General features: G+C 41.1%; 1 protein-coding gene across 2 annotated transcripts in view; it reads left to right on the forward strand.

Moving 5' to 3' along the window:
* Positions 1–8,979: 8,979 nt before the first annotated feature.
* The window catches only part of STK24 (serine/threonine kinase 24), a 67,769-nt gene continuing 54,758 nt past the window's right edge, over positions 8,980–21,990 (forward strand). For both annotated transcript variants that reach the window (XM_062566825.1, XM_062566826.1), the window contains exon 1: positions 8,980–9,239. In XM_062566825.1, coding sequence (XP_062422809.1) covers positions 9,198–9,239 — 42 coding nt within the window. In that variant the 5' untranslated portion in view covers positions 8,980–9,197. The remainder of the gene's footprint in view (positions 9,240–21,990) is intronic.

The following is a 21,990-nucleotide window of genomic DNA, read 5'->3' on the forward strand; positions in this document are numbered from 1 at the left end:
ATAAATGTAAGCCTGCTTAGATGTTTTGTTTGGGCCTTCCCTCTGGCCACTCCTACAAGAGTTACAGTGTTGAGGCAAATCCCACTGGTACCAGGGGGATGGGAAGTCTGCGTGGATTTGCACCTCCATTGCATGACCAGGCAGCATTAATATGGGCAAGCAGCCCTTGCCTCTCCCCTGAAAATTTACTTTTGAGCTGGGAAAAACACTAGTGCTCACATGATACAGCAAAATTTTCACTTCTTCACACATTAAGAACCCACTTCAAGTTATTCAGTTAGGTATCCATTATGGGTGCAGGAAAAAGAGTCAAGTCCAAAGTCCCTGGGAAGCTGGCTATCCTGAAAGATGCTGGGGGGAGCAAAGTTGGAAACTGCAGAAGGCAAAGGAGCAAAACATGGTTTTGGGACCTTGCCAAAGGTCCAGGGCAAGTGGGAGGTTGTAGCAGATGTTCATGACCAAAAAGAGGTCAGCAAGAAGAGGTGGAAGATTGCTGAAGCATGACAGAGCACTTTTAGAAGGCAGTGGAATAGGAACAACAGTGGGGGCTCAGGGCACATGCACAGTACCTGCATTTTTGTGTGAGGACAGTTATTACAGCTGGTAGCTGTTCCACGCATGTATTCTGCAAGGAGAGTGGTAAGTTCAGATATTGGGAAACAGCTTAAAAACTGCATTTTTTTTTCCTCAAAAGAAACTCTCTTGAAACAACAAGCTCTCAATTTGGGGGTGATTTCTGAGTTTTCATGCCTGGGTTTTAAACTCCTGGGGCTGGGAAGGCTGCTGTTCCTAAACACCAAGGGTCTCAGGTCATCTAATAAGGAAGTTTATTATTGGCTCTGACAGATCCCTTCGCTGTCTGCTTTTGTACCACACTTTTGCAAAGACCAATGGCTTTGGATACATACCTCTTGGCTTAAACCACCAATAGGCTCATTCATTGATGGGAGCCGAAAAGATGGATTTTGTGGCATCAAAGAGATGGAGTCACCAGCTTTCTTCACTCAGCACATACGAATGGAGCTATGCTTTACACCCCATCTCTGGGGTCACCAGTTAACTGTGGGTTGTGGCGATGGGCTGTGCCAGTTGCCCCTGGTCCTGTTGTTGCAGTTTAGAGGCTACTTGATGGCACAGAACCTTATGCCACCTTGGTGTTGGTACAGGAGGCCAGTCCAAAGGGTGGATGCATTTCCTGGAGGATCCGTGAACTGGTCCAAATCACCAGACTGGCAGGTGAGTTCTAATGGAACTGGGGTAGGGAAAAAGGGAGAGCAGGGTCAGCACATTGGCAGTTAAATTGGAGGTAAGCATAACATGAACCTATACCCTAAAAAGACCAGCACATTGTAATGACTTTCATTTATTACCAACACTCTAAACTAATAATTGCAACTTGTAGGCATCCATGCATTTCCGTGTGCAATGGATGAACTTAATAAACATCTGTTGATACAACATTTTACATATAACTTCTTGTGTATCACAATAATAAGAAAGGGCTAAATGTGACAATTCTTGAATGAAAATAGTGCAGTTAAAATTAGCTTCCAGTTACCAATGAGAGATAGTGCAACTTGTTCTTCAGGGATAAGCGTAGCCTGCAAGCAAACATTTTAGATCTGCAATGAAATGTGTCGTCTAGGGACATAGTTACAGGTTAGAGCATCTCATCATGATTACAAGGTCACTTTTAATGGATCCATTTAGTCTCAAGATTTTGGTAGTCTGTTGTGTACATAGATATTAATCTGAGACAAGAACTGATGTCTTCATTATAAAATGTGAAATGTGAGAAGATACAGAAGGTATATTTTCTTCTGTTTGTGTATGTGTTGTTTGTGTGACAAGAGGGCACAAAAAGGGTTTGCAGGAAACAAGTTTTAATGAAATAACGCTCTTTGGGAGAAGAGGCACCATACAGTATAATCAATCTCATATTTCTTAATGAGCTCTAGGTCCCCATCTAACTTCAGTTATCTGCCTGGAATACGAAAATACTTTCAGGCACTTACATTCTGCTCATTATTAATGAAGGGTATACAAAAAACAAGTTGTTACTTCCATTTACTGTTTTATCCCTGCTTATTATGATTCTAAAACTATGAGAAAGTGAGTTTTTGCCCATTAATAAGAATCTCAAAAATCTGCAATTTTGTATGCAAGTACACCACTGTAGGGAGTGAAATAGATGTAGAATAGCATGTTCTATACAAACAAATCAAAACATTTGCACTTTTATGAGAAAAATGAAATAACCAATTTTTTTCAGTCAGCACTCATGAGACTTAAAGAAGAATGCCATTCTTTTAACTGCAAACTGTGCTTCTGTAATAGACAAAGTCTTTTTCTGAGAAGAAAGATTATTATATCAAAACCTAAACTGAAGGTATAGCTGTACAAGGCAATCTGTGTGTTTTTGAAGCTGTGTAAGCTTCCCCTGCTATGGACACCTTTGCATAAAAATATGGCTACATAGTTACCAGTGGCATCTAGTCAGAGAGGAGGAAAGGTTCCAATGCGAGCTTCATGGAAGGAATCCTCTTTTCACCGAAAATGGAGAATTGAAATGCAGAAAAACTCACCCAATATTTTGTAGGGGAATGATCTCAGTGAAAACTCCCTAGAAATCGATCTCGTAGGACTAACACAACTAAAAGCAGAGACTGTGTCAGCCCTGGACAACACAGGGATGTTTTTTATTGTTAACTGGGAAACATACAATTTGCTTTCAAACAGTAGAAAAATGTCAGAAAAGAGATGTTGTAAATATCCTCAAGAAGTGTTTACAAAAATGAGGCTTTCTGGGCACACTTTATTAAGAATAAAAAAGCATAATCAGTGGATAAAATTGGGTCGTTTCTGTGCACTGAGTCATCCTGACTGAGTTCTCAGTTCAGAACGATGCCCAGCCCCTTCTGCTCTCCTTTCTGAGAGGTCTGCACAAACAGAGACTTATTCTTCCAGGGGCATGCCAAGGAACTGGACAAGGATAGCACGTCATTCATTTTTTTGTAAATATATTTAGTGCTAAAAGGCTTTCCCAGAATATTGCTTGAGGGGACAAATTCCTGTCTCTCACAGGCAATTTTAGTTCAGGATCTCATAAGCAGTCTCAAGCTGTAAAGTTTTAAATCTGGATTTTAATGGAGATGGCTTAATGGGGACAGCTGGATAGCCAGTGTTCCATATATGAAGTAAAAGAAGACGACACTGGGGGCAGACTCTGGGACTTAAGCCTCTGCTCTACATGTTGCTGAGCCATGGCAGAGGATGAGGAGGAGCCTGATATGGAGACTCCGTTATGTAGCCTGTCTCCCAAGAGGCTCGAGGCTGCCTGGCGTTATCGCTATCCGGCCTCCGGATGCAGTTGGTGCACAAAGCGGTTCCCCAGGACCATGTGTCTTCCAGGTGTCTTTCTGTCACCAGGCTCTAGTATGACAGCAGGCAGCTCCGGCCAGGACCATGGGTGACGCCCAAACAGCAGCTCCTGAGCCAAGGCAGGGTGGTCCCCACGTGCCTCCTCGCAGTCCTTCTCAGCCCGCCCTGGCCCGGTGGCTGTGGCCAAGCTGGCCTCAAGCCCAGGCAGTCCAAGCTCGAGGCAGTGGGAAGTCTGCAGACGTCTCAGCACAGAGCTGGTATGTTCACCCCATGGAGCTACCCCTGCCAAAAACATTTCTAGCTGGCTGACTGTTGTGTTTCTACATCATCTGTGTTATCTTAACAACCAAAAAAATCAAAAGGAAAAGAGATCCAATACAGTCCTGCTAGTAACTACTGAGGGTGGGGAGTTACTAAAGGATAGTCTGCAACTATGTTGGTGCTCAGTACAGAGGATTTCAGTGTTTTAGAGTTTTTGCATTTTTTGGTCATTTGTAATATTCTCCAAGGCTCTCTTATCTTTATTTATGGGGAAGGATTAGTAATTTCTCTTTCTATTTTGATAAACATTTTGGAGGTGAGAAGACGAGAACTTGGAATACAAATGAATACAAATTATTTAAGTCTTAATTTGACCTTTATTATAACTGTATACACTGTAATGGAGCATCTTTCAGTTATGATTAACTATCCTTCTAGGCCAAAGAAAACGCACTCTACAGCAAGAACTAAAGACAAGGATGAAACACAAACCAACCGCAGTTTCCACTTCTGTGTAGCTCACTAAACTTCTGACTGATGGCTCTGGTCATGAGAAAAAGTGCACAGTTGTTCCCTAGTCCAATTTCAGGCTACTCATGACGCTACAGAACTCAATTCCCCTCATGAAAAGTCTCTTTTCTAACCTGAAGAATGATAATGTATTTAATTTCTCCCTGTAGAGCTTTTCTGAATCTTTGATCATGTTTTTCTTCCCTTTCTCTTACCTTTTTCTATGCTACTGTATCATTTTAGAAATGGAAGAAATAGAACAGTTCATAGGAGCAACATGGATTTATAAGGAGGCATAACAATGTTGTTTCCCCTGCTCTCCACTTCTTTCCTAATAACTCCCAATATTGTTTCATCTTTTGACTGTTTTGAAATCAGTGATAGCCAAGATTTTATTCTTGATTAGTAATAACTAGAGTATGATAGTTAAATTGTTTTGCCATATATTTTCCCCCTTTACAATTCTCAGTGCAGAACTCCCATCTGCTAGCATATCACTCAGCAGTCAGTCACTCTGAGGTTCTTCTGCAACTGTTTGCACTTCATTTTAGTTTCTAGTTCATGATACTTGGCTCTGGGAGATTATTTTGTCATTTCTGTCTAGTCTCTTTTTTAGATCATTCACAAATATGTTGATCAAGATTGGGCCAAGCTGGATTTCTACGACAGTCTACTGGTAACAGACTACCCAATGTAAAATATTTTTATTTTTCCTTTCCTGTCTTTCATCAGTTACAGATCTATGTATGGAGCATTTAGATTCTTTAAGAACCATTTGTGAAGAACTGTGATAAACCTGCTTTGCATTATCTGATACAGACAAGTGCCATACATTCAAAATAAAAGCATTCAGGATGGAGCTTTAAAGAGAAAATATTGAAAATTCCATTATGAGTAGACAGTACACTAATCTATTAACGGGTTATATATTTGTATATGGGTTGTTAAAAAGGCTGAAGATCATGGATATAGATGATAAAGAAGTGAAAATAAAATCCACAAAGAGGTTTAGCAATGAATAATCTAGTAGTATGTTTTGATTAGTTGTTCCACAACCTTCAAATCAAAGATGACTGGTGATTGTGGTGACAGGGTACAACTGCTGCCACACAAGATGGACAAACTCCATCTTGTCAGCTGGGACTCTCCATAATCCCATAGCCATGACCTTAGTGCAAGCAATGAGATCACATATTCAGCCCTCTTATTCTTTTCTTTTCATCATGTAAATTTGTGTCTGGTGCTATTTATGTGCGTAAAGATTCCTTAATCACCATGAGATTTCTCATATATTGTATTTTATAGACAAATTTCCAATCTGTTACAATCCACAATATTTTTGTATTTATTTCAAAATATGAATACCGATTTATTTATGATATAGTATATATTACAAAGTATAAAATTGCAATTTTTTGGTACATTGGTCTCGTTGGAAATCATCCATAGTCTTACATTACTCATTTGAGAAGAAATTTTAGTCTTGGTCAGTAAGGAAAAAGTTTTTCTTTATAGGTAATCTATAAAAGGAAATTCATAGTCATTGCTGTTACAATGATGTAATATGCTTTTCTTTTGTAACTTTTTTTTGCACAACCAGCAAAGCACAAAATCTCTGAATATTTGAAGTACTGTTTTAAGTTGAAAGTGAACCAGGTATGGTGAATTGGCACATACAATAAGACAAGTTGATGCCAGAATTTTTGCATGTTGGAAATACCTGGCTTAAAAAAGATACAGTAACAGGGAGCCATCTTACTAACAAGAACTGTTTATTTTCAGAGTCTTTAACATTATACTAGCATGGCAGGCTGTCATAACATGCAATCATTCTATTTTAAATAAAAATTTCTGCAAGAATAGCCCTTCTTTGGAATATAACATACCACAACAACACTTTTTTTCTCAGAAAGGGTTGAGAAAAGGAGGAAAAAATTGCAATGTTTCTGTTATTTGCTCTGTGAGGAAGAAGTTAAAAAATCAGCATTTACAAAAGCAACAACAAACAAATGGAAAAAAGATCATTACTTTAAGATTATGTTTAAATTAGTTTGGTTAAAATTTCTCCATGTTCAGAGGAGAAATTGGAACTGTACCAGAACACAAGCTACAGTATAGAGTATAAAGCTGATAGAAATTATGAATTCTAATACATTGTTCTTAGTTCATTAGAACTTAACTTAGACTGGTATGTGGTTTGTATTTTGGATCTGCTCCTTTGCTTCCATGTTTCCTTTGTTTCCATAACAAGTAAATCTGCTCATAGAGCTTGTTCTATTGGCTCAAACAATGTTTTGTCAGGCATAGTCTCTTGTTAAATATGTAGCGCAGAACCATAAGCTTTAGAATCAGAAAACTCTGAGACGACAAAAATCCATGATCTTTACTCGGTGAAGGCATATACACAAGGGAAAGATGGTTAAAATAGTTTACATGATTTCGCCTTCGCCCTGGACTAGGACCTTACATGGAGAAAGCTGCTTCAGACCAGCTAGAAGATGTTACACTTTTTTGTGCACTTTAATGGATAAAAAATAATAGCTTATAGCTTTTCTTAATACAAAAGATGAAACTTAGTTCTACATCCTTTGTATTTTCACTCTGCACTAAATGTGCAAGTGTAGAAAAAGTGAGACGGTTGGTAAAATGTGGATTGTAACAGACAACATAGAATGGAGCAGAGTTAAAGCTACATAGGTAACAGTAAACCTGACATTGTCTCATGGGGGATTTTTAGTATTTTATGATGTAGCTAAAGCTTAATGGTATTAATAGGTCAAAGGAAAAAGCTCATCTATAGCCCATTACCTTTCTTACTAACAATTAAAAAAATACTACAAACAGTGGAGCAAACCATGGAGACATTAAAGCTCTTTTTTTTTTTTTTAAAAAAAAAAAAAAAAAAAAAAAAAGGAAGATTGCAAAAAATGTTTTAAGGTGTAAAGAAAACCTAAATAGAAGGTTTGATGCCAATTCTTTTTATGAATCTGTTATTTAATCTGATTTGCAGTTGAAGTACAACTCATAATGAGTATGAGTTGTTGAACTACATGAGAAATGTAAAACTTTCACATTTATTTGGAAATTACATACTAATAAACAGAACAGGTATTTTCATATTTTTGAAAGTTAATACAATTTAAAGTCTATTCCAGCATTAAGGAAACTAGCAACTCCTTCAAACAACTAATAAAAAATTTCAGTATCTTAGGTTTCCGTACAACTTTTATTCGTCATCTGGTCCATGTTTCATTGTACTCAGATGGTGATATGTTTAGTCTAATTTCTAAGGGAAACAAGATTTATAGGGGGGGGGTGTGTGTGTGTGCACACGCACACACGCATGCGCCTATATATGCCTCTAAGAGGCTGTTGGCTCAGTTTGCTCACATTTCACTGAGGGGTAGAAATCTGGAAGACAGTTAAGTTTCTGCGAGTTTCAGGAGTGTGCAGCATTAACTCAGTCCATATTAGCCAATAAAAAAATACCATAACTACAGGAAAAACTTCAGTGTGAGTGCTTGTGTCTAACCCAGTGTCAAAGAGACCACATTATAGTTCAAAGCTCTCCTGCAGTTAAGAGATTTGTATACACTCCGTTGTATAAACTCTAGCGGGTTACCTAGTGAATGGTAATTTATGCTATAGTGGTAGCTCACCCCTCTCCCACGCTTCTCAAACCCACTGAAAGCTAGCCTTTATTAATATCACTGCTCAAGAAACTACCTATTCATTTGTGAAATAAAAAGGAGAGACTCTTATGGCATAACTAATGTATTGCAAAATGTATGATGTAACTCTTGAACTGCAGTATAAATTGGCCAAACATGGGAAACAAAATGTTATGCAGCCTTAAGGGTTTAAAATGGGTCTAGGATTTCTAAGGAGTGGGGAGACCTGGACTGCTGGCCTTCTTTCTTCCCATTTAAGAAGTCTTGTAACAACATCATGACTATCATTTTGGTTTAGTGCTTTTGCAACTTCTGACAGGAAGTCAAGTGCTTCCTGAAACCATATACCTCAGTAGGGCTATAACATTACTGTGACCTTTCTTAAAGTGTCTAAGTGAAGGGGAGGCAGGAAAAGGACATACCAGAAAATGTCTAGGGTTTCTGCCATCTTGATCTATCATCTCACTCCGGTTTCTTTATTTTAAGCGTGCAGCCTGTGAGCTTGACACTCATCTCGTTTCACCTGTTCTGTTTCACTGACAGCCAGGAAGTTGCTCTCGATTTAGACTGTGGGAAAGGAGAAGCAGGTCTTCGGGTTGTGTGTGTGATCTCTACCGAAAAGGTGTGGGGGGGGGGGGAAATAACAACCCCAAACCCCGCAAACCCAAACGGCCGCGGCACAGGTACGGCGCTACGGCACGAAGCGGGCCGGCGCGGCGCGGCGCGGCGCTGCCCTGCCCGCGGCAGCCGGCGCTTTCAGCCCCGCAGATGATGCAACGCGAGCTCCGGGGGAGGGCCTGCGGCTCGTGTTCCCGGAGGAGGGCAGGGAGCGGCGTAGGCGCTGACGGGACGGCGGCTCGTGACGCCCCGCTTATGCCCGCCAGGCCTCGGGGCGCTCCCTCCCCTCGCGGCCGTTAGTTCCGTTGGTTCCGTTGGGGGCGCGCGGCGCGGAGCGGCGCGTGCAGGTAGCCGCGTGGGGGGTGGGGGGGCGGGCGGGGGCGCGCGCGCTGGCGTCTCCCCCCCCCAGCCCCCGCGGTGTGTCATCGTGTCGCGGCGGGGCTCCGCGCGACCGGACCAGTAACGGCCGCTCTGCGCGCGCGGGGGGTGGGGGAGGAGGAAGAGGAGGAGGAGGAGGAGGAGGAGGGATGAGGAGGCAGCCGTTGCATCCGTGACGGAGCCAGAAGAGCCCGGGCTTGGGACGGCCCCTTTCCCACCGCCCGCGCACAGGCGCCGCTCGCACGGGGGAGGAAGGGAGAGAAGAAGAAAGAGGAGGAGGAGGAGGAGGAGGAGGAGTGTGTGTGTGTGTGATGAGCTCAGCGCCGTCCCTTGGAGCCGCCTGAGCAGACCCGAGTCCCCCCACCCTCCGTCGCCGCCATGGCTCACTCCCCCGTGCAGACGGGCCTGCCGGGGATGCAGGTGAGGACGGACCGCCGTCGCCCAGCTCTGCCCGGCGCGGCTGCGGGGAGCGAGGGGGGCCCCCCTCCGCCCGCCCCAAGGGCAGGCACGGACACGCTCCCGCGGCGAGGCTGGGGGAAGGGAGCCCGGGCTCCATCCCCGCATCGTCCGCCGGGAGCCGGCGGGGGGAAGGGGGGAGAGGAGCGGCGTGAAGGGCGGGCGGGCGGGCGCGGTGCGGGGCTGCCCTCGGGCTGGGGGGACGGGGCGAGGGGGAAAACTGCCTCTTCACTCTGACTCGGGCTGTGGGGGGGGAGGGGAGGAGCCGGATCTCGTAACCCCTGGAAACAAAATGTGCTGTCAGCACTTCGCGTAGCGAGGTCTCTGCTCGGTGAATCCCTCCCTTTCTCATTCCTTAATAGCCGCTGTTTTTGATGGAAGTGTGCGGAGGAGAGGCGTACTTATTCCCCCCACTCCATCCAGTAGTTCTGCCTCAGTGTTTTAATTCATAAAAACGAAACTTGTCTGTATGGACGGTCTTCAGCCCCATTATTTTTGACGTGGCTAGAAAAAACATGCTCTCCGTACGTAAAAACAGGGCCCGAAAATGTTGACCTTCAGCGCATGCTGCAGTGCCCATCTCCGTGGCACTGGCTTGTGGGGGTGCTGTCTGAGGTCGTTGTCAGGAGATTATATTCGGCTTCTGTGCTTAGCTGTAGGAGTTGGTTAGCTGTAGCTGTTATACAATGGGATGTACTGGTTTTGTGTTGTAACCGTATCTTTTTGATAACTAGTTTTCTGGTTGGATGGTTTTCTGGTGACTACACTGGCTTTTCTTCCCCCCCCCCTTTTTTTTTTTTTTTTAATTCAAATACAATAACAAACTACTGCCAGAAGAACCTTAAGGTCGTTGGTATTTGCATGATATTGTAATGTTTTCCTTACTATTTGACACCTCCTTGTGCTCACATACTCCCCCCCCCACACAGTACCCCAAAGAAACTTGTGAATGGGGCATAGAGTTTTTCTCAAATTATCTTCTGGGTGAGAAGTTTTTGTACTTCATTTGGTTTAAATACTGATTTACTTTGGATCATTTTCCAATGAATAAAATCCTAATTCATGGATCTTCTATCCTTGCATAGCCCAAGGATTTGAATTTAAAATGTTACGTTTGTATGTCATTTAAAACAATTACTGTATTTCCCACAAATTGAGGGGAAAATGGACAAGCAATAGTTAAGAGTCAGTTTGAAGTGATGTATATTGCCACTTGCATAATATCTTTTTCCTCTTCAAATTCTTTGTACTCTTTACTTTTCCTTCTACCCTGGAGAGTTCTCAGCTTCTGTGTACACTGCAAAGCTATTCATCTGCAAACATCCTCAAAATCACCCTTTATGTATTATTTGAAATATGTAGTCATTTTTAAAAGAGGAAATTAAATGGAAAATAAACGATTTAAATGTTCTAAAGTTTGAATCATAGAAGCAATGAGGAAAATGTGTTTCCTGAGAAACTAAAGTAACATGTTAAATGGTTATGCCAATGCTCAGGCGTGTAGTACTGGATGCCATGTGAGTATGTTGGCCCTCACTCTGAACTTCTAAGTGTCACTGTGTTGGGTGTTCAAGTTCACCTTCCAAATGCAAGAAGTTTGCTGATCTCCAAAGAAAGGGAAGTAACAATTTGTTGCTATGGGTAGGGCTAGATTAATGTTGCATTGTTTTTAGACTTAGGAGTATTTTGGAACCAATAGCACTTTTTTTTTTTTTTGACAAACAGAACCTGTAATATTTTTGTATTAAAAGTTTGGATTTGATGATGTTGGGGAATAGAGTAAAGTTTGCGTGCAGTGTCTATATATGTGATTGCATGATCTCTCAAAAGACTGCATTTTCTTGGCTTATTATTTATTATTTAATTTGTAATACTGTTAGCTGTTCTAAGTGGATAGATATTCCATGATTTTGGGGGGGTTAGCCCATATAATTTAGGGGTTTATTTAAAATATTTTTATTCAGTATAGTATTTTTCTCATGAATTTTTACTGTATTATTATGAATGAGTTATTGAGTGTTTATGAACATTAACAACTATATAAAAGCAACAAAACCTGCAGATAGGTAGATGTGTAAAAGTTTAAGGTCAGTAATGTGAAAACTACTTGTTAATTTTCTTGCCCTATTCAAAATATCTAGATCTGTTCCCACTCTGCTAGAGTATATAGCAATTTTATAGTGTTTGGTTTTCAGTACATGATTAACTTTATTTGCAGATAAGTGCTCAAACTATGTACAGTAAGGTACATATAATTTGTCACATCTACTTAAATAAAGCAAAGTTTATGGTTTGTGACTTTTCATTATGTAGCAAAGAGAGGAATAGAATTCATTTCTCTGGAATATACTTAAATTGCATAAATCACAGGAATGTCTTTGCTTTCTCTACTGTGATCCCTCCTCACCACCTACTGGATTTTGCAATAAAAGCTGTAAGCAATGTCAATGACAAGTTATACAACTTTCTGTGATGTTTTTTTGGTGTGTTTACGTAAGAGGGCAATCAGTATCCTAGTGTAAACAAGAGTAACTTCTTGACCCCCTAAAAAATCACATGCTGGGACAACGCTTTGTTATGCTCTTTGACCTGGGCAGAGTAGTGCATAAACAGAATAGAAGAATGAAAGATTAATGTATTTCTTTCTGAACAAATACGTGATCAGTGCTTAAAAGGCAATGCATAAAAAGTGAGTAGGTATACAGTAAGCCAAAGGAGGAAATGTAGGATGGTGCTGGAAGATTGTCAAAACCTGAGATTCACCTGTGAAATGGGCATGTTTAAACCTGAATTGAAACAGAGTTGGGTTTTGACCTAAATTTTTATCCATGTAAATAAATTTGAACTCAAAGCATGTTCTGTCTTTGTATTAATGGCTTTGTATGTGTAGAAAGGAGTTTGAATGTGTGGCATGAAGGTGTACCATTAGTAAACTGAATATGTGTTGTCCTCATCTTTTTTGTTTCACCACTGACCTGTGAAAAATGCTTGTTTGTCTGAAATGCATGAGATTTCTGTAAGGCTGGCTCAAATAAAAATTGTGTGACCTTTAAAAGTGTTTTTTTGGGCTGGCCTGCAGTTCAAGGCCATAGTAAGCTTCTATAGCTTCTGTATGGAGCTATTCTAAATAACAAAATATTATCTAAGTTTATGGTAAGAGTACTTAGTGAACTGTAATATATTTTGAAGCTTATAAGGATGTATTGGACCAAAAAGCTCAGGAAACACAGGTTAGCAGAGGAAAGCTTGAGGAATGAAGCTGCAGAACACAGTATTGTGGTACATCAAGCTGTCAGATATGTGGCAGCAGCCACATAATGTAATCTTCAACAATAAAATGCTAAAATTAGTAGTGGTAAATGTCTTTTTCTTCCCTTTCCTCAATTTAACAGATTTTTGCGTTAAGTCATGTTTGATTTGTTTGTGCTTTTATTTTCCTGAAGTTTTAGAACTAGAAAAGCAGTTGGGCATTTTTATCCTGTGGTGTGGAATAGATTTTATTAGCTTGCTTTAAATATGAACTAAATATTATGGTGGTAATAATAATAATAAGACTACTTAAAATTCCTCTTGAGGAAAGATAAATGGCTATACCAACTTTAGATAGCAGAGAAGTGAGAAAAGCCACATGGAGGTTTTCCCTTTTGGTAGTTAGTTGTGTTCAGGCAGTAAGGTGCCACAATTAGATAGTTTTTAAATTCCATCATCTTTAAACTAAAAATTCTTGTATGTGATATTTTTTTTTCTCTTTTTCTTCCTCCCTTTCCGGTTTTGGTAACAATAATAATGTTTTTGTGGCAATTGATTCGTTCTTCATCTCTTCCAGCACAAGAGCTAAGAGGCATCAAATAAAGCTAGCAGATGTCAGGAGTGGTTCTTCATCCAAAATGTAAAAAAAGAATTGAAATTCACACCATCTTGCTGCAAGAAGTATTAATAGTTTGACTAGATTTAAGTGGCAATTTGACGAATTCATGGGAAATAAATCTGCTTCCTGGAAGAATATTTTGGGAAGTGCTGTTATTTACTTGCTTGTTGTTATAGTCTTCCCTAGTTTTCTTTTGGCCAGTGTAGAAAACCACGTACTGGTCTACGTGAACCTTTGTTCTAATCTAGTGTGTCTGTTTTTCTGTTGTTGCGTATTACGTATATTACTGTCTTCCTTTTTATAATATATTCTCCTTAAAAGAAACTCTTGTAATTATCTTGTGTGGGAGCTCTGTGTGTTATTCTTCTTTCTTTGGTATTGGCAATTATTGAGTGGTTCATTCAAAGATACTAAAAAGGACACATAACCTCTGCTGCTTCTTACGCATCTCATCTGCAGCATGTGTGTAGATTACGTCTTCCTGCTTCTTTTTTTTTTTTTTTGAAAGTTTGTGCTCACTATTTATAGTTTAGTAAATACTGCGCAGTAACTTTGATCACTTAATTGTTTGGTAGTTCCTTAGACTGTTGAGATCATGGCTCATCAGTTCTAAAATATCCAGGATGGTAGGGGAGATGGTCAAGATTCTGTGGTGTATTACAAGCTTAGTCCTTGGGTGCAAGAGCAAAAGAGTTTTCATCTTTGTGAAGATGGAGTTGGCATCTTCTGGCTCTGCAGGTAAAATGCTATGTCAGGACTATACAATAGAAGTCTGGAATTGCTATGAAGAAGTCAACTGTTACCAACATTGGAACTGCTCATACTGGTAAATCAGCTACAGCAACTTCTACGAAATAGGTGAATAATGAGCTTTTTTTTCTTACACCTCCAAAATCTTTCTATTAAGCATCTGTGGATGTGTTAGAGTTGTTTTCCTCTAGATGCACTTCTGTGAAGGATTTCTTGGTGGTGTGATTTGCCTAACTTCCAAGGAAGTCACTGTTGCAGGATGAAGCTTCAATTTTGATAATGTTATTAAATCTCAGTGATATTAATTCAGAGACTGTATAGTTAAAATGACAGCAGTAGAGCTTCTGCTTTCTTGATATTGAGGCCTCTTTGTTCTTTTTTTTTTTTTTCTGTGGCCTTTATAGGATCTTTTCCATTCTGATGAGACTAGCTGGTAACTAATACACAGACTGCTCTGTCTTTGGGGTGAAGTTTGAGCTTCAGTCGGTCACATTTTTGGATTAACCTTATCACCTGGTGAATAGCTGAAGGATTTATTAGGACATTTTCTGGAAAAAGGACAATCGTGAATCCTCTTTTTCCTGAATCTCTGTGTTAGGTTCTTTCAGCTCTTCTGTGATTCTGGAGCTATCCATTTTAGGCATGCTTTCCAGGCTGATATTTAATTTTATATGTTTATATATACGTTTTTCTTGTGACCCATGAGGTAAGAAAAGTTACTGTTATTTTGGGAGGATGAGTGTGTAAAATCCAGTTTGGGATCTCTGCTCTGATATCAGTCACATCCAAGATAGTTGTTTGTTGTCACTTACCACATGAAGAATATCAGCATTCACTGTTCTGTCTTACTGTTGTCTCACTGATAATGTCAACAGATTCTGAACAAGAAAAAAGTGTTCCTATCAGGTAGACTTTCTCAGCAGGCAAGCAGATACGGCCTGTGGCAGGTGTATCTTTTAGGTATCCTTATAAACCAGACAGGTTAGTCAGATGTCATGACAAGGTCCCAGTTTAATTGTTGAGCAAGCCCCCTTTTAATCAACTGTTGTCATTGTTCCTGGAGAGACAAAAAGAACTGCTGATGAAGTACATGTATTTGAATACTGGAGCTTGTGTTATGAGTGGTATATAAGCCTTTGGCAGTGACTTTTACAAATCGTGGTGTTTTCTGTGTTTCTGAGATAGGAATTTAGTTACATTTTAAATATTATTTAAACCTTTTTCATGCTGCCTGTCTTGGGGGCAAAGTACCAAATACTGATAAATAAAGTCAACATCGCATCTAATATCAAATACTGTATCCCATAATGATTTGATCCAGTGATTACTTTTGTTCTGATATACCTACCTACGTGAGTGGAGCCCTGTTTAATTAACTGTAATTGTGTGTGGATAAAAGTGCTCATTGGTATGGATGTACCTATATAATCAAAACCTATTTTACTTGAACTCTTAATATTGAGGACTTTGAGTTCATCTGTGTATGTGTGTTGATTAGGAGATCTGTTAATTATTACATGCATAGGTATGGATCTGATAGTAACAGAGATGGTACATTGGGAAGCATCATTTTAATGTACTGAATTTTAGATATGGAAGGAAAACTTCTATAAATAAAGTATTTTTATTTCTTCTTCTCATAAAAAAGAAAAAAAAATATGCTCCATGAGAGCAATGTTATTCTAGGATTTCCTAACTCATCATTAAAATGCTCTCCCTTTCCGTGTAGGCAAAGACTATTTTTATGATGGCCTTCAGATTCTATACTCCATTTTTTCTCTTGCAGAGAAATTTGACTGTGAATGTAGCAATTTTATTTTGACAAAGTTGAAAACTCTCTTAAGCTGATGCATTTGGGTTCTATGCCTAAATGAGCTTTGTGCCATCATCAGTACAAGGCAATGATGGCATTCCCAAGTTGGCCCTTGCCAGCAGAATCTGTTTATTTTATTTTATTTTATTTTTTCCTTAAAGTGTATTTTAAGCTTTGGTATATTATTTGAAACCAAATTCGTATTTAGGATGCTTAGGTCTAAAATCAGGTAAATGTAGTTTACTTTTGAAGAGATGTATTTAATAGATGGTCTTTATTAGTGGAATAACCTTCATATTCTAGTTCTTACTTTGTTTACTGGAACTATCTATACATGGAATCATTCCTTCTTAGTGAACAAGAAGAGATCTGAGAATAATTAAATGTTTATGTTACACAAGCATCACACTGTTCTATGTGTTATTTGTATATTAGTATAATAAAAAACTTGTAACATTGTACATTAGATAGCTTTCTGAATCCAAAATATTATAGTTTTAAGTTGTGGCTTTTGTGGGGGACTTCTGACCCAAGAAATTATATTAGTTCACTGGGAATTTAGAAACATGTTCTGGAGATCCATATCATTCCTTATTAAGATACTCAATTTATTGTTAATTTTTTCCACTGGTTGTGTTTCTTTCCCAGAAAGAATAATCTGGTTATGGTAGTGTGTGTCCTAAATGAATAACAATACTATCGAAGATAGAAAATGACGAATGTGGAATATGTGTGTTTTAAGAATAAAAGTATGTAATAATCACTGTTGGCTTTTTTTGATTTTTGATGAATTACCAGTGAATTAACTGGATCATAGTCTTATGCCTTGATAGTACGGACAAATTCTTTCACACTGGTCTTGGCACCCTTCGTTAAATTGGTTGTTGCTCTTTGTCGTAAGTATAAGATGGCTATCCTAGCTAAGCTGGATTTATATTATTATCTACATATAGAAGTGGAAGTTAGTTCCCTTTGGTTCAAATGTTAAAGCTTTAGTCTTGTTTTGTTTTGTTTTGTTTTAATTTAAAACTCATTAGTACTTATTTTGCTTGAAGAATCAGCCACTTCATTCAATCTGCTAATTGTCAGCATTTCCTTTTAGTTGATCTGCTTTCATTTACATATTCTTCATTTCTTTATTTTTCGTGTTTGTATAAAAATCCCAGACTATAAATCCAAGGGCTTAATATATTGGGTCCTCTTGAGTTAACAGCCAGCTCTTAGAAAATGTAGATAGGGTTTGATACAATTGAGTAAAACTGAGCAATTTATCTTCTGCATTCTGCCTCTCTCATATTTCAGTTTCGCATCAGCTACAGGAAGTTGTACTGTTTATTTTATCAGTTATTCATATATGTGTGTGCGTATCTCTCTCTGAAAGGAAAACTGTTACTGACTTCACAGGAAATGTAGGTGCTGGGGAGCAACAATTTGGGCTTCCCTTTCCTGGAAGTAGTTGTCCCTGATGTTTTGAAACTCTTTCATTTAAGCATATGTTTTATGTTTTTGTTCTGTTTTTGTTATTTCTCTTCAGTAGTCCAGGCTCTGTGAGAGGTCTAAATGAACTGATTTTGTGCATTTTAACTGATTTAAAATATATTGCTAATGCCACTGCTTGTGCAGCTATCTCTGTGGAGGTAAAAGTAGAAATTAAAGCTGCTTAATACTTGCCTCTTTTGAGGTGAATGGGTTAAAAATCTTCTTTGAGAGATTGTTAATGATGATATAGGAAAACATTTACAGTGCTGCTTCTAAAATAGAATGCTGTATGAAGAATGGTGACATCAAACATGCTAGCTGTTTACGTTTGACTGGCTTTGAGGCTTGAATACCTCTTGGTACTTGAGAAAACGGTTTGTATAACTTGTCTGCTAGATTTCTGTTGGCTGGTCTTTGTATAAGTTAATTTAAAATAAAGGAACAATATACATCCACAGTGCCTGTTTTGAAAAGAGATCTGTGTGTTTGTGTACTGTATTTGTTATGTGCCTGAAAATAAATATAAAATAGTGTTATTCTTGCTGATGTTAAATAATGCTTAGTCCTCTCAGAAAGAAATAATGGAGTATGTTATATCAGTTCTGCTCCTGTGAGTAATTGCTGAACTACTCTGGGCTACTCTTTCTCCCTATCAGTTTGTAAGATTAGGCTAATTGCTAACATGTTTCAGTTAAACTAGTCCTTACTAAGAGGAGATAAACTGAAAGTTCTGACACTAAAAAACAGTATTTCTAGTTAACCGTATTTACAATTTCAACCTATAGTATTACTTGAGTTAAAAGAATTCCATGAGTTAAATTCCCATTGGTTGTAATCTGAATAAATATTGTGAGGAACTCTTTGCCTTTCTATGAACTTATTTTGTCTCTATTTTCTTACTGTAACACTAGGTTGATTTTATTCTCTTTTTTATTCCATTTGAATCTTTGGCAATGTAAATAATTCTTGGTGTGGTAGGAATAATGTATCACAGAATAGTTGAAGTATTAATGGGCCCAGGGAGAGCATGTGGTCCATTGCCCTATGCAAAGCAGAGTAAACTAGAGCAGGTTGCTCAGGACTGTACACCAATCAACGCAGCAAGGGGAATAAACAGGAGGAACTGGAGATCTGTGTGCGGTCACAGGGCCATGATCTCATTGCAATCACGGAGACATGGTGGGATAGCTCACATGACTGGAATGCTGTCATGGATGGCTATGGGCTTTTTAGGAAAGACATGCCAGGAGGGCGAGGTGGTGGAGTTGGTCCTTATGTGAGAGAGCAACTGGAATGCATCAGGCTCTGCCTAGGGGTGGAGGAGGAGGCAGTTGAATGCTTATGGGTGAAGAGCAAAGGACAGGCTAACATGGGGGTACTGTTGTGGGGAGTCTACTGCGGGCCATGTGACCGGGAAGAGGAAGTTGATGAGGCCTTCTGCAGACAGCTGGAAGTAACCTCAGGATCACAGGCCCTGGTTCTCATGGGGGACTTCAGCCACCCTGACATCTGCTGGAGGGACTACACAGCAAGGCACAAACAGTTGAGGAGGCTCCTGCAGTGCATTGATGATAATTTCTTGTCACAAATGGTGGAGGAGCCTCTGAGGAAGGGTGTCCTGCTGGACCTTGTCCTTACCAACAGAGAGGGACTGGTTGGAGATGTGAAGGTTGGGGGCAGCCTTGGCTGCAGTGACCATGAGATGGTGGAGTTCAGGATCCTGCAGGAAAGAAGTAAGGCAACAAGCAGGATTGCAACCCTGGATTTCAGGAGAGTAACCTTTGGGCTCTTCAGAGACCTACTTGGTGGAGTCTCATGGGTTAAGGCCCTAGAAGGAAAGGGGGGTCCAGGAGAGCTGGCTAGTATTCAAACATCGCTTCCTCCAAGCTCAAGAGCGGTGCATCCCTATGAGTAAGAAGTGCAGCAAAAGGGGCAGGAGACCTGCATAGATAAGCAAGGAGCTACTAACAAAACTCCAACAGAAGAAGAATCATAGAATCATAAAATTGGTAAGGTTGGAAGGGACCTCTGGAGATCATCTAGTCCAAACCCCCTTGAGCAGGGGCTCAAGCAGGGTCACCTAGAACATGTTAGACAGGGTTGTGTCCAGGTGGGCCTTGAACATCTCCAGAGAAGGAGACTCCACAGCCTCCCTGGGCAACCTGTGCCAGTGCTCTGTCACTCTCACAGGGAAGAAATTCTCCCTCACGTTCAGGCGGAACTTCGCGTGGTTCACTATTTGCCCCTTGCCTCTTGTCCTGTCACACAGGACAACTGAAAAGAGTTTGTCTCCTCCCTTCAGGTATTTTTAGACATTGATAAGATCCCCCCTCAGTCTTCTCTTCCCCAGGCTGAAGAGGCCCAGCTCTCGCAGCCGTTCCTCATAGGGCAGAGCCCTCTGACTGTCTTTGTAGCCGTACGCTGGACTCTCTCCAGTAGCTCTATGTCTCTCTTGAGGATTATAAGAATGCAGTCAGAGTATGTAGAGATGCAACAAGGAAGGCTAAGGCCCAGCTGGAATTGAGTCTGGCAAGGGATGTTAAGGACAACAGGAAGGGCTTCTTGTTCAAATACATCAGTAGTAAGAAGAAGAGTGGGGAAAATGTGGGCCCACTACTGAATGGGCCGGGGGCCCTGGTGACAGAGGGATACAGAGAAGGCAGAATTACTGAATGCCTTCTTTGCCTCAGTCTTCACTGCTGAGGTCAGCCCTCAAGAATCCCGAAGCCTGGACATGAGGGAGAAGGTCGGAGAAAGGAAGACTCCTTTGGTTGAGGAGGATAGGATTAGAGATCATCTGGGCAAGCTTGACGTCCACAGATCCACGGGCCCAGATGGGATACACCCATGGGTACTGAGGGAGCTGGCAGATATTGTTGCCAAGCTGCTCTCCATCATCTTTGAAAGGTCCTGGAGAACTGGAGAGGTGCCTGAGGACTGGGAGAAAACCAATGTCACTCCAGCCTTCAAAAAGGGCAAGAAGGAGGACCCAGACAACTATAGGCCGGTCAGCCTCACCTCCATCCCTGGGAAAGTGATGGGACAGTTCAGTCTGGACGTCATCTGCAGACATAAGGAGGATAAGAAGGTGATCCGGAGTAGCCAGCATGGATTCGCCAAGGGGAAATCGTGCTTAACCAACATGGTAACCAACCTGATAGCCTTCTGTGATGGCATGAGTGGCTGGGTAGATGAGGGGAGAGCAGTGGACGTTGTGTACCTTGACTTCAGCAAGGCTTTTGACCTGTCTCCCATCACATCCTCCTAGAGAAGCTCAGGAAGTGTGGGTTAGACGAGTGGACAGTGAGGTGGATTGAGAAGTGGCTGAAAGGCAGAGCTCAGAGGGTCGTCATCAGTGGCACAGAGTCTAGCTGGAGGCCTGTGGCTAGTGGAGTCCCCCAAGGCTTCGTACTGGATCCCATCCTGTCAACTTCTTCATCAATGACCTGGATGAGGGGACAGAGTGCCTCCTCAGCAAGTTTGTTGATGACAGCAAGCTGGGAGGAATGGCAGATACACCAGAGGGCTGTGCTGCCATTGAGAGAGCCCTGGACAGGCTGGAGAGCTGGGTGGAGAGGAACCTCCTGAGGTTCAACAAGGGCAAGTGCAGGGTCCTGCACCAAGGGAGAAGTAACCCTAGGCACCAGTACTCAGTGGGGGCTGACCTTCTGGAGAGCAGCTCTGCAGGAAAGGACCTGGGATTGCTGGTGGACGACAAGTTGACTACGAGCCAGCAATGTGCCCTTGTGGCCAAGAAGGCCAATGGTCTCCTTGGGTGCATTAGGCAGAGTGTTGCCAGCAGGTCAGGGAAGGTGATCCTTCTATTTGCTGTGTTCCATCTTCTCAGAATCCTGAACTCCACCGTTTCCTGGTTGTTGCAGCCAAGACTGCACCTAACTCTCACATTTCCAACCAATTCTTCCTCCTTTATAAGAAGGAGTTCCATCTAGAAGTGTTCCCTTGTTTAGTTCTTGATCACTTGTGTTGGAAGGTTCTTATCATTGCACTCCAGAAATCTTCTGGATTGCTTGTGCCCTGCTGTTTTGTCTCTCTGCAGATATCAGGGTCATGTCCTCTGGGGGGACCACAGCTTGCACACATGAGGCTTCTTCCATCTGTCTGAAGAAGGCCTTGTCTACTTCTTGACCATGTGGTCTGCAGACACTCCCTAACAGCATTGCCCATGTTGGTCTGCCTGTTAATGCTGACCCATGAGCTCTCAAGTGTCTCATCATCTCTCCCTAGGCAAAACTCCGGGCATTCTGTGCCCTCTTAAATAAAAGGGCAACTCCCCCTCCTGGCCTTCTTGGCTGTCCTTTATGAAGAGCCTGTAGCTATCCATTGCAGTACTTCAGTTGTGTGAGCAATCCCTTCATGTCTTTCTGTGATCTCAGTGGGATTGCAGGCCTGCAACAGAATGCAGACCTCTGATTCCTCCTGCTTATTTGCCATCCTGCATGCATTAGTGCTCAGGGACTTGAGGGGAATTCAGTCATGCTGATTTCCTAGAAAAGGGAAGAGGGCTTCCTCCGTAGAGCTTGCTTTCTTCTTTGTGCTTCCTTATTTGTGTGCATAATCTTGAGTTGAGGCTCATTCAGCTCTGTTTTACTGATTATAAGGTTTTGCTTGTGTGCGTCAACCTGCTGCCTTTGCTTACCAGCTTGGTCTACCACTTCTTTATTTGATTGTGGGTCACTTCCCTTCCCTGTTGTTCCTAGTTTAAAGTTAATTTCACCAGGTTGCCCAGTGTGTTGGCAAAGATGCTTTTGCCCCTTGTGGTCATTGGATCCTGTCTCTTCTAGCAG

The sequence above is a fragment of the Rhea pennata genome, chromosome 1 (assembly GCF_028389875.1).
Source record: "Rhea pennata isolate bPtePen1 chromosome 1, bPtePen1.pri, whole genome shotgun sequence".
NCBI classification, from domain to species: Eukaryota; Metazoa; Chordata; class Aves; order Rheiformes; family Rheidae; genus Rhea; species Rhea pennata.